Here is a 13,483-nt window from a genome sequence, read left to right as displayed (position 1 = left end):
CCTGGGGAAGCTGAGTGCGTGGGAGCTGACCCTGGGGAAGCTGAGTGCGTGGGAGCTGACCCTGGGGAAGCTGAGTGCGTGGGAGCTGACCCTGGGGAAGCTGAGTGCGTGGGAGCTGACCCTGGGGAAGCTGAGTGCGTGGGAGCTGACCCTGGGGAAGCTGAGTGCGTGGGAGCTGACCCTGGGGAAGCTGAGTGCGTGGGAGCTGACCCTGGGGAAGCTGAGTGCGTGGGAGCTGACCCTGGGGAAGCTGAGTGCGTGGGAGCTGACACTGGGGAAGCTGAGTGCGTGGGAGCTGACACTGGGGAAGCTGAGTGCGTGGGAGCTGACACTGGGGAAGCTGAGTGCGTGGGAGCTGACACTGGGGAAGCTGAGTGCGTGGGAGCTGACACTGGGGAAGCTGAGTGCGTGGGAGCTGACACTGGGGAAGCTGAGTGCGTGGGAGCTGACACTGGGGAAGCTGAGTGCGTGGGAGCTGACACTGGGGAAGCTGAGTGCGTGGGAGCTGACACTGGGGAAGCTGGCTGCGTGGAAGCAGGCCGGGAGACGACTGGCTGCGTGGAAGCAGGCCGGGAGACGACTGGCTGCGTGGAAGCAGGCCGGGAGACGACTGGCTGCGTGGAAGCAGGCCGGGAGACGACTGGCTGCGTGGAAGCAGGCCGGGAGACGACTGGCTGCGTGGAAGCAGGCCGGGAGACGACTGGCTGCGTGGAAGCAGGCCGGGAGACGACTGGCTGCGTGGAAGCAGGCCGGGAGACGACTGGCTGCGTGGAAGCAGGCCGGGAGACGACTGGCTGCGTGGAAGCAGGCCGGGAGACGACTGGCTGCGTGGAAGCAGGCCGGGAGACAGAAAGAGCAGACTGCGAGCTAGAGAGGGCAGACTGCGTGGGAGCAGGCTGCGAGCTAGAGAGGGCAGGAGCTGAGGGAACTGACTGAGAGGGCACTGAAACTGCTGACACTGGGGTCCAAGGAAGAGCGACTGGAGCTAGAGCTGACCGAGGGCGAGGGGGAGCGACTGGAGCTAGAGCTGACTGAGGACGAGGGAGAGCGACTGGAGCTAGAGCTGACTGAGGGCGAGGGAGAGCTGACTGCGTGGAAACTGACTGAGAGCCAGGGAGAGCTGACTGCGTGGAAACTGACTGAGAGCCAGGGAGAGCTGACTGCGTGGAAACTGACCGAGAGCCAGGGAGAGCTGACTGCGTGGAAACTGACCGAGAGCCAGGGAGAGCTGACTGCGTGGACACCGACCGAGAGCTAGAGACAGCAGACTGCGTGGACACCGACCGAGAGCTAGAGACAGCAGACTGCGTGGACACCGACAGAGAGCTAGAGACAGCAGACTGCGTGGACACCGACCGAGAGCTAGAGACAGCAGACTGCGTGGACACCGACCGAGAGCTAGAGACAGCAGACTGCGTGGACACCGACCGAGAGCTAGAGCCAGCAGACTGCGTGGACACCGACCGAGAGCTAGAGACAGCAGACTGCGTGGACACCGGCTGAGAGCTAAGGAGAGCTGACTGAGAGGGCTGGGAGTGAGCTGAGGCTGGGGCTAAAGCTGACCGAGGGCAAGGGAGAGCCACAGAGGCTGACTGAGACCCTGCTGCTGCCGCTAACGCTGAAAACCGATGCGAAGGCTTGGACCTGGTTGCCCCCACCCGCGGAACAGGTACGGGTGCAGAGGTCAGCCCGTCCGTGGCTGCCCCCACCCGCGGAACAGGTACGGGTGCAGAGGTCAGCCCGTCCGTGGCTGCCCCCACCCGCGGAACAGGTACGGGTGCAGAGGTCAGCCCGTCCGTGGCTGCCCCCACCCGCGGAACAGGTACGGGTGCAGGGGGAGCTGGAGCCAAGGGAGCGGGAGCAGGGTGAGCAGAGGGAGCGGGAGCTAACTGAGGGGTCTGAGACTGCGACTGAGGAGGAGCTGGAGCTACAGCTGACTGGGAACACTGCGACTGAGGAGGAGCTGGAGCTACAGCTGACTGGGAACACTGCGACTGAGGAGGAGCTGGAGCTACAGCTGACTGGGAACACTGCGACTGAGGAGGAGCTGGAGCTACAGCTGACTGGGAACACTGCGACTGAGGAGGAGCTGGAGCTACAGCTGACTGGGAACACTGCGACTGAGGAGGAGCTGGAGCTACAGCTGACTGGGAACACTGCGACTGAGGAGGAGCTGGAGCTACAGCTGACTGGGAACACTGCGACTGAGGAGGAGCTGGCGCTACAGCTGACTGGGAACACTGCGACTGAGGAGGAGCTGGCGCTACAGCTGACTGGGAACACTGCGACTGAGGAGGAGCTGGCGCTACAGCTGACTGGGGAGATGAGAAGGCTGGAGCTACAGCTGAGGTCTGTGGCGCTGGCTGTGGATGAAGGGTGGTGATGACAAAGTCTTTCACGAGCCCATGCAGAGAGTCCAGCAGCCAAGGATGGTCACACACTAGCCCTTGCAGTTTGGCTGTGATAGCTTTTTGCTCAATCTCGCATGGGTCAGACAGCAGCTCAAAGACCAACGAGTCCACCCACCGAATGATGGTCTGCTTTGCCACCTCAGGGAGGGGAAAAGCAGCGGGGTCCTGTGAACGTTTGTCCTTGTTAGTGGGTTGTTTTGTTCTGTTGGGCCGAGATGCATGAGTTTCTGCCTCCAAAATGTCCACCATCAGGGGAGAATCGATTATCTCTACATCGGCGGGTAGCCAAGAGAGATCTGGCTGGCAGCTGGTGGTGTGAGAAAGCCCCTTATCCCAAACGGTTGTGATACTGGAGTCAGTCTTACTCACAGAGACGGTAGTTTGCGCATGACGCGGTGACAATATCCGCGGCGTTATACCGCTCGGGTCTGGGGGGGCCCCCCACCGATGCTGCCGGGAACTCCCCCTCCTCCGTGGCCGCCGCGACTGCAGTGGAAGGGGGAAGCCAGTGAGCGGAGCCGCAGATGACGGACGCTGACGGGCACTGTTCTGAAATGCTGGGCCCCCCAGCGCCAGACGAGTGCCGTTGAAGTAGCCGGAGCTAGCCAGGTCTTTAGTATGGTCGCATCGTTCTGTCATGGCCGGGGAGGAAACAGACGAGGAAGGACCAACATGAAGGACTCCAGAAGCAAACATAACTTAAAAGGGGATTTATTTCACCGGGGAAACACAAAATACAAAAACCTTGGAAGGGAGGCACAGGGAGACGAAGGGCAGGCACAGGGAACACAGGAACAAGCGGGCACAAAACATCAACGACGCGACAAGGAACACATGAAAACTGAGGGCTTAAATACACAATGGGTAATCAGGGCAAGAGGAAACAGCAGGGAACAACAGGTGAGGCAAATGAAACTAATTACACCAGGGAAGCAAAGCTAAACACAAAGCACAAGGAAAACACACTGGCAAGAATAAAACAGGAAGTGAACAACCAAGGAACACGCAGACGAGTCACAACACTGGGAACATGACAAACATACAGGGAAGACAAACTCAGGAAATAAACTATTAACACAAAACGCTGGGCAAACAGCCCAGGACATGACAGTTACACTGGTTCCCTTGACAGCAAGAAGATCACAGATACATTGTGCAGTGTTTTGGAAGTACTTCATTAACACATAATAACCTGTAAGAAGTGAAGAAAAAACTCTCATAAACTAATTTATAAAACATGTTTTTTTTTTTTTGTTTGTTTGTTAGTTTTTTCTGTTTTGAAATTGGCACATATTAATCATACTCATGCTACTCATCTCTGGTAATGTTGCTATTTAGTGATTTCTGTGATCATAAATCTTTGGGTTTTTTTTACATGTAAACATCCATAGTCTGTTAAATTCTAGGCACTTTGATAATTTAAAAGCATTGGTACATACTTCTAACCCCGATGTCTTATCCATTTCTGAATCCTGGCTTAAGAAAACTAACACTGACCATGATATCTTGATACCAGGCTACAATGTATTTCTTCAGGATAGAGCCTCCAGGGGAGGTGGTGTAGCTATGTATGTCAAAAACCATCTGCATTGCACTGTTGCTCTTTCTAAGTCAGTCCCTAAGCAATTTGAGTTACTGGTGGTAACGCTTAAACTCTCAACAAGCTGCTTTCTCACTGTTGCTGTCTGCTACAGAACACCCTCTGCCCCAGCTCCTTCACTAACCACCCTTAGTGAACTCCCAGCACCATTTATTGCCTCTGAATTTGTTCTATTGCGTGATCTAAATTGGGACATGATCAACCCCCCATAGTTCAGCAGCAATTTGATGCTCTAAACCTCTCCCAAATTATAACTGAGCCTACCAGACCCAACCTCAAATCTCCCTCATCCTCCACACTGATAGAGCTCATTTTAACTAACACCCCACCTAACTTTAAATCTGGAGTTTTCAGCCAAATGAGTGATCACTGCTTTATTGCATGTATACGCTCTGGCTGCTCTGCTAAAAGACCACCAGTGAGTGTGACAAAGCGCTCTGCTTTGCTTTGCAAATTTATTAAAAAAGAAAAACTGAAATATCACATGGTCATAAGTATTCAGACCCTTTGTTTAGTATTGAGTAGAAGCACCCTTTTGAGCTAGTACAGCCATGAATCTTCTTGGGAATGATGCAGCAAGTTTTCCACACCTGAATTTGGGGATCCTCTGTCAGGTTGGATGGTGAACGTTGGTGGACAGTCATTTTCAGGTCTCTCCAGACATGCTCCATTGGATTTAGGTCAGGGCTCTGGCTGGGCCAGTAAAAAATGGTCACAGAGTTGTTCCGAAGTCATTCCTTTGTTATTTTAGCTATGTGCTTCGGGTCATTGTCTTGTTGGAAGGTCAACCTTTGGCCTAGTCCGAGTTGCTGAGCACTCTGGAAGAGGTTTTCTTCCAGGATATCTCTGTACTTGGCTGCATTCATCTTTCCTTCAGTTGCAACCAGTCATCCTGTCCCTGCAGCTGAAAAACACCACCATAGCATGATGCTGCCACTATCCGTCACTCAAATGGACCTTCACTACATTTTACAGCATCTACACTTCAATTCAGCCTCACCTCTGTAGAGCAGTCCTTTCACAACCTTTATCTCCGCCTTAACACCAGTAAGACCACATGCTTCATCTTTGGTCAAAAAAATGAGGCCTCCAATTCCTCCAAGATTAGGAGTACTTTAAATCTTACAAATACCTAGGAATCTGGCTGGATTCATCTCTGTCCTTCACCACACACATCAACAATCTTCAGACAAAATTCAAAGCCAGATTAGGTTTCCTCTTCTGCAATAAAGCCTCCTTCACTCATGCTGCCAAGCATTCTCTTATCAAGAGAATGCTTGGCCTCTTTATTGGAGGGGAAGGCGAAATGTCAAAAAAGTAACTTAAAGGCCCAATTTGACATCAATTTGCGGACCGGAAGTGGGCGGGGCCGGATGCGGCCCACAGGCCGCAAGTTTGGAGACCCCAGCTGTACACTCTTCATCACTGAGCCATCTGCTTTGCCACTAATGCACCTTTCCACACTCATCACTGTGACCTCTATAAACTGGTAGGCTGGTTCTCCCTTCATACTCGGCGGCTCCATCACTGGTTTCACTTCATCTCTAAGACAATCATAGCTCACTTTCCCCATTTTTGCCTTTGTTTTCCTGTTGCTGTCCTAGCCAGATCAGCCCCAGAACTTAGTTAACCTTACTCATAAGACATCTCATAATAATATGAATTACAGTAGGGGAAAGTGGGGCGGTTTGTGCCAGTGGGGAAGTTGTGCCGCCCCCTGTTTCTAGGGAACCATAAAAGAAATTTGTCATGTGACCACACATTTTTGAAGAGTCAGTCATTTTACTCATCCTGTAAAGATGAGAGCCTCATTGCATGAGAAGTAAGCACATATAACTTCAAAAAAATGTTTTTTGCCCTAAAAAGTCAAATTTCTATGATCAAGGTTTTTTGATTGTTGTGTCTGAACAGTTATAGACAAGTTTGAAAACATTCTACAAATGTTTTACTGCTTCGGTATGCTACGCTATAAGTCTATACAGCTAGCATTATGTTAGCTAAAAAATGCTGGATGATGCATTTTTTTCCAAAAAATTCGGGTTGGGGTGATTTGTGCCAGAGGGCCTGGGTTAAGTTGTGCCAGTGGCATAACTCACCCCCACTATTATTTATTGTAATTGTACACTGTTTTATTTTTTTTAATCACTAAAACTATGTGACATTCTTCATTTTAGACCAAAAATAGAAATAGATCATCATGCCACAGAATTATAAGTGGAAGACAGGCAGGGGTTCAACCAACTGCTCCACCAATTACCCAGTTCTGCTCATTGTGGACAACCATGAATCTCACATCTCCCTGAAGGCAGTGACAACTGCTAAAGAAAATGGTGTTATGCTCACCCTGCCATCACACACAGCTTTCAACCTTTGGACAAAACAGTCTATTACTCAATGAAAACCTACTACAACAGTGCAATGATGGATGCGCAGGTGATGGATTTTTTTCTTCATTTTTTCATTTTGAACTCAACTTTGTTCTGATGTGTTCATAAAGCACTAGACCTTGTTTAAGAAAACTGACCTTTGATGTGCTCATGTGGTGCAATAGGCTTGTAGAAAAGTAGCCTTTGATGTTGTAAAATAACTTTAAATAAACCTTAAATAAGTAATTTTGTATTGTATTTGTCTAGCTTTTATAAAGCATTACAGTTTCTGAGATCAAAATATTCTGTTTTACTTCAATAATCAATGGCACAATTTACCCCAATGCATTCTCTCCAAATGCACAACTTACCCCACACCGGGGGCAAGTTGTGCCACAAGACCACTTTTTTTCAGAAAGCTGTATTTCTTAAATACCATATTTCAGATCCAAAGTGATTGTTCCCAGGGATGCACCACATTCTGAAATATATATATATATTTTTTAGTTGGAAGCATTACTATCATGGTCTTGCTTTAAAGTCACTTTAAGTAAAAACTGGCACTCACCCCACTCTCCCCTAATCAGATTTGTTTTTATATCACAAAAATCAGTGTTAAAAATGCTTTACAAAAATGCACAATATACATAATAAAATGCTAACTGAAAAAATGTTGAAAAAACGAAAAACACGACTACTGGGTGGAGCCCACCTAATTTCAGATGCAGCACACCTGAGCATGTCAAGCTGAGGTGCAATATATAGCCTAGTGACAAACTACCAAAAATTGCTTTAGTTTTCGAAATACCCTACTGGAGGTAGAACTAAACCCAACCATGTTTTTCCTCATCTCTAAGGTCTCCCCTATATGAAATGGATTCATGGCCAAAAATATTTTACAGCCAAGATGGTTAAATTGATAGATATTGCAAGGTGCAAGGTGTATTGCATGTAACACCGGCCTTGTGTCAGCCTCTTCCTGGTCACTGTAAAGTTCTGTCAAACAGTCAATACCTGACTTGCTAATCCTCCTGACATCCTCACCATTTTCAAAGCCACCTGCCAAGATGACTGTGTTCCCTAACGAGATTCTCTTTGGACCAATACTGATGGTGTAGCTGCTGATAAAGCTACGTACAGCAGCTTTGTTCCCACTGCAGCTTGGTCACTCTTAGCTGCATCTGTGTCGGTCTTGGTTGAAAACGAGTCAGCCACTGCAGCATTAGCAGCTATCCCAAAAGATCAGTTAAGAGAAGCACAACGAGTAGACTCTGTAATCTGTCCTGTGTTAGAGAACAAACTTTCAGGCTCCAAGCCACCAGTTAAAGAGCTGAGGACATTTAGCCCAAAGACAAAGTGTCTGTTCAAGGAATGAGACAAACTGTCAATAGACAGTGATGGCCTTCTGCTTAGAACCACCAGTGCTCGTAAGCAATTGGTGCTTCAAATTAGTGTGTATTGATTTTCTCCATCTTGAGCGATGCAAGGGAGGATACGAATACATCCTCGTTATTGTTGATCACTTAACACGTTTTGCTCAAGCATACGCCACCACATCAAAGTCAGGAAAAACTGCTGCAAACTTGATCTTCAAGTGGAACGCATGAACAGGACATTGTTGTAAATGCTTAAGACACTGACTGAGACATGGAAATTAAACTGGAAGGAGTCTCTGAACAAGCTGGTGTATGCCTACAACTGTACCTGTTGTGAAGTGACTGGTTATTCACCGTTCTATCTTCTGTATGGGAGATCACCCAGGCTCCCAGTTGACATGCTTTTTGGGCTGCACACACAGTTGAGTTCCAGTGACCAGCGTGACTATGTAAAAAAATGGAAGCATGGTATGGAGGAAGCCTATGCCATTGCAAATCAAAACGCTCAAAAAGCTGCTGAAAGGAGTAAAAGGTACTATAACAAGGGAGTAAGAAGCTCGGTGTTACAACCAGGTGAACGTGTCCTGGTTAAGAATCTGACACCCAGAGGGGGTCCAGGCAAACTCCATAGCTACTGGGAGGACACAGTTCATGTAGTAGTGAGACAGATACAGCCTGACTTGCCAATTTATGAAGTGAAACCTGAAAGAGGAGGAGGATGCTCTAGGGTTCTGCACAGAAATCTGTTAATGCCCTGTGATCACTTGCCTTTTAAGACACAACCAGAGCCCTCTGAGAAGGAGCAAAAGAAGCAGAAAAGGGGGCCCCGGCCTGATATACAAATTCAGGAGTCTGATGAAGACAGTGGGGATGAGTATGAACTTCCCTATGAACTACTCCCAGTGCACACAGTGCCAACAGAGGAAAACCGGATTCTGGATGAATCGGAGATCGCAGGAGAGCAAATTAAAGTGCCAGTTTGTGTCTCACCACCAGCACAGCTTCCGCAAGAAGAGCACATGGACCAGTTCAGTGAGCTTAATGACAATCAGCCTTGAGAGGAAATTGACTTACCTGCTGAAAATCCACCCAATGGGAACTCACTGCATGCTTCCCCATCCTCAAGTGCAGCTGCTGAACCTGAAAAGACACCTTACCAGCTGCCACAAAGAGAGAGACATCCACTGAAACACATGACCTATGATCAGCTGAGCATCCCTTCCTGTTACAGCATCCAGGCAGCATCTCAGTTACCACCTGTCTGTCACGTACCAGGACTGGTCCCATGGTTGCCACCCCTGCAGCCATACTAATTCCAGCCTTCCATCATATATGGACGGAGTCCACAGACTGTTGGTGAGCAAACTATGGGCTGTTAACACAGACTGTTGCTGTGGGCAGGGACGCAGCTATATACTTTCTGAGGTGTATGCGGACACATTTTTAGCCCTCCCCCCCAACCCAACACACCCCACGTGCATACACACACCAGGGTTCTGGCCAGAAATTTTTTTCAGCCCCATCTAAAGCCTAATAACAGTCTTCGTGAACCTATAGTCATATTTCTCGAGGTGCATGTCATTTTCGTTGAAGGCCTTCACAGCTCCACTGGTGCTGAAAACTAATGTTTGACTATGACTTTCTGAATACAAGTGGGGCTGCAACTATCAATTATTTTTTTAATCGAGTATTGTATCGATTATTCCATCAATTAATCAAGTAATCGGATAAGAAATAATTTTTCATACTAACAATTCATCTGCACATTTTAACTTCGGTACTGCAGTTTTTCTTTATGTCACTGTGTCAGACTCAAGGCCTGCGGGCCACTTCCGGCCCACGATCTAATTTTATATGGCCAGCAAGATGATTTCATATAGATATTATTAATAGCCCGCAGGTAAATGTGCTCCCACCACTTATACTACAAATCCCACGCACTGCAACAGCTGCCGGCAGGCCATGAACCACGCGCGAACCTGTTTTCCATATTGCCGATTGATCAGTGATCAGCGGATAAAACATCGATCAGCACTTTTTACAGTGACATTTAAGCTGCCTGACTCCCCAAAAATGACCAAACGAAAAGTGGAAAACAGGAATTTTCCAAACAGGTGGGAGGCAAAAGACCTGAACGCTGACATCGGAGGTAAACCATCTGTCTCTTTTCCTCACTTGCGATGCGGGGAAAAGGGCGGATTGGTGGGACAGATACGGGAGAAGATGAAGAGGGAGACCTGCACAGGTGAGCTGACAGTGCATCACTGCCTCACACAGCAGGAAACGGTGCGCAGCAAAGTCCTGAAGACAGAACGCATCATAAACACCGAAACACAGACAGTGAACTTTATAAGAGGCAAAGATTTAAATCACAGCAGTTTCAGTCTTTTCTGGAGTAAATAGCTTCTGAATTTGGTGACGTGCCTTATTACACAGGTGCGATGAGCTGCCTGAGGAAATCTGTCAGTTCATAGAAAGTGAAGGAAACGGCACCAAACAATCGCACAAACCAAACCACAATAGCGTGATTACCACCAGATTGTTGTTATAGTGATCCTTCTGGTGGCTACACCTGATGTAAGGAAAAAATAACAGCTGACATTCTCTGCACAGTGAGAAAAACCACACAGACAATGGAGGCGTGGAAAAAACTTGTCTGAAATTTCATGCCTGAAATTTTAATTTGATCTTCGTTTTTCTTCTTACTTCTCCTCATTCACGCTAGTTGTCATTTCGTTTCTGTAGCTGCAAAATCAAGTGCGTGCATGACCTTAGGGACCTCAAACGTGCACATTGTGAACTTTCTCTGTGCTGTGGTAGATTGTAAATTGCAGTGAAATAATACAGGCACAAGCAGCGATAAAAGCAGCGATCTAGCCGGTGCGGAGTCCACAGGGCGGGCTCCTGTTTGCTAAATGCAGTGACAGCAGAGCTCCGAAAGTCAAGTGGTGAAATCCTCACAGACTCCTATGACATAACTTACCGACTGTCTTTAAATGGGGACAGGAGGAGGGGAGGTGAAGGAGCATGGGGCGCCTAATCAGCACCGCACCTCTGTTATTGATCATGTCATATGCACAGCTGTTAAATACAGAAAATGCAACTAGAGAAATATTTTCCCACATCGTTTTGGCGCCCCCCTCTTGTGCGGCGCCCCTATGCATTGCATATAGTGCATACCCCCTTGTTGCGCCACTGGCTGTGGGCAACCTATGGACTAGTAACACAGACTGTTGCGCGTCAACTCACACACTGTTGCCATGGTTAGCTGATGGACTGTTCACATTGCTGTCAACGACAACTCATAGACTTGTTGTCATGGACAATTCAGACACCACACAGACTACTGCCACTGACAATTCATGGACTGTCTAAACAATGCTTAATGCACTTGTCAAACTTTGACCCTTGAACTTTGTTGATGCACAATGTTGGAGAAGGAGAGCTTCAATGTCAAATTTGTGTGTGACTGCAGTTGGAAAAAAATGAATATTTGTAAGGAGATTTTGTAATTGTTTAATGTCAGGATGACATTTATTTTGTAGGGGAGTGTGTAACAAGCTAAAGTAAGAGAAACTCCATGTTTGTGAATACTAATGTTCTGTGATGGGTTTAAAGAGGTCATACGGTTGAGTTATAGCTTATCGGGGTTTTATTGTAAGAATTGTTAAGAAAAAACAGTAAAAGCTCATTGTGGTAAAGTAAGGGAGTTGAACTTAAAAGGTTTGTAATTGGTTTGTTTATTGTTAAGAACTCAGTTTAAAAAAAACATTATCGGTTATCTACAAAAGTGGTCTGCATTCAGTCATCTGAGATCGATTGCTTTTGTCTAGCCTAGGGGAAATTGCGGTATTTTCCTCTTTCGAGTAAATGTTCTCAGTGAGGAAACATCGGATCATCCCTTTTGTGATTATTTCTCCCCTTCAGATATGTTGATTGTGATCAGTGCTACTAAGATAAGTTGTATAAACGAGTATGCTAATATTGTTCTAAGCATTTGTAAAATGTGCATATACAGTGTATCACAAAAGTGAGTACACCCCTCACATTTCTGCAGACATTTAAGTATATCTTTTCATGGGACAACACTGGCAAAATGATACTTTGATACAATGAAAAGTAGTCTGTGTGCAGTTTACTGTAGGTTTGAAAGTTTTTCATAGTGTGTGTTTGTGTGAGCAAGTTCCCGCTCGAGAGTCACGCTGAGCCTATGGCAGCGTCAAGCCCTGCCGCCATTTTCTGAACATCCCTCAGAGTTGGTGAACTCAGAGTCTGTTTTTAAACTCAGTTTGTTGAACATGCTTCCTGGAATAGGCCCCTGAAGTTAAAACTGTTCAAAAAAAATGCAAATCTGTATTTTTGTATGCATTTTATTATATAGCTTATATAGCTCATTAATGGAAAAGTTTACATTGAAGCAGTAGGACAGACCCTGAACTACTTTGAGTGACAGATCAAAATGTCAAGGACAACTTTATTTCATATCATGGCACTCCAAAGTTGTTTATTTCTTCCTTAGTTTTACAAAATAGAATCAGAAAAAAATGCAGGATGGAAATAACATCATTCCACAGCCTCAGAAAAGGAATTTGAGGATGGCTGAGGACACCAGCAGCAGGATGGCACTGGGACCAGTTGGAATAGCGCTGTTACACAGGTCCCCTTCACAGCAAGACACAGGACTGACACATAGTGCACTGGTTAGGCAGCCCTTGGAAACCGCTGTCACTCCTGCAAGACATGATGAGAAAATTCTCAGAAATGACTACAAAACATGTTGTGACTTGCAGCAGGCAGATATTCAGTATTAGCTGGAGCTTCTAACATGAGAAAACAACTCACCGTTTAATTTGGCACTGACAGAGAAACAACGGTTGAATAAGCTGGAACAAGATTCGATGTTTGTGCAGTAGTTAGGATCAGTGACTGTGCAACTGTAGCACTTTAATCCACACACTATAGAAGGAAACAACACAATTTCACATACACTTGTAATTATTCAGAGTTTTATTTTATTTTTTGCTTTTATTTGTTTTGAAGTCTGTCATATACTTAACACCATAAAAAGTTGTTTTTACATTTAAAGTTTAAATGATTAAACAAAAAAGATATAAAGTGTTTATTACTGTTTCCTCACAATCTGGTTATATAGCTCATTAATGAATTGTTAGTGTCTTTAACTTTCATTTTCTTTAAGATCACCTTTAATCTTCCAATTTCTTTATCTGTCAAAGCACATAGGATCAACAGGAAATATTTTCTTACCTGCAGACAGAGTCACACACAGGATCAGAGCTCCATAAAGCTGCATCATGAACTCAGATTGCTGATCAGTCTTGTGAGAGAGAGAAAAAAAAAACTGGTGCTAAGCCTTTCTTTTCACAGTTCAACTACCTAGTCTACGTCCAGGACCTGAGAATTTGTATCTCTACAAAAAGCTTCATACCATGTGACCTGAATAACCCACCCCCCCACCCAAAGTGACCTCACTGCACAGACTCACCATTTTTGGGAATGAAGTGGATAAGTGCTAAGGCCTTAGAGCCCATAGGACTGTTAATAAACTATCATATCAAATAAAAGAAATAGAGGTTAAGGGTTCTTAATAAGTATAAATTTCCCAAAGTCTGTTTAATTTCACTACATTTATTCAAATATAATTTGATTTTATCAGATTGTTTTTGGTACTTTATGGTACTTTGTAAAGAAACATGTTTCATAAGGTCATCT

The 13,483-nt window shown here is 46.3% G+C and overlaps 1 protein-coding gene across 1 annotated transcript in view; it reads right to left on the bottom strand.

The window, feature by feature from the left end:
• The window catches only part of LOC115786246 (prostate stem cell antigen-like), a 47,862-nt gene extending 34,727 nt beyond the window's left edge, over positions 1-13,135 (bottom strand). Inside the window, exons 1-2 of the mRNA XM_030738314.1 lie at positions 13,019-13,135; positions 12,596-12,709 (exon numbers count right to left, since the gene is read on the bottom strand). Of these exons, the coding sequence (XP_030594174.1) occupies positions 12,596-12,709; positions 13,019-13,067 (163 nt within the window). The 5' untranslated portion in view covers positions 13,068-13,135. The remainder of the gene's footprint in view (positions 1-12,595; positions 12,710-13,018) is intronic.
• Between the last annotated feature and the right edge of the window lie 348 nt (positions 13,136-13,483).

This window comes from Archocentrus centrarchus, chromosome 9, assembly GCF_007364275.1.
Source record: "Archocentrus centrarchus isolate MPI-CPG fArcCen1 chromosome 9, fArcCen1, whole genome shotgun sequence".
NCBI classification, from domain to species: Eukaryota; Metazoa; Chordata; class Actinopteri; order Cichliformes; family Cichlidae; genus Archocentrus; species Archocentrus centrarchus.
Note: the sequence above shows the minus strand (reverse complement) of the source record. Positions and strands in the feature narration are given on the sequence as shown.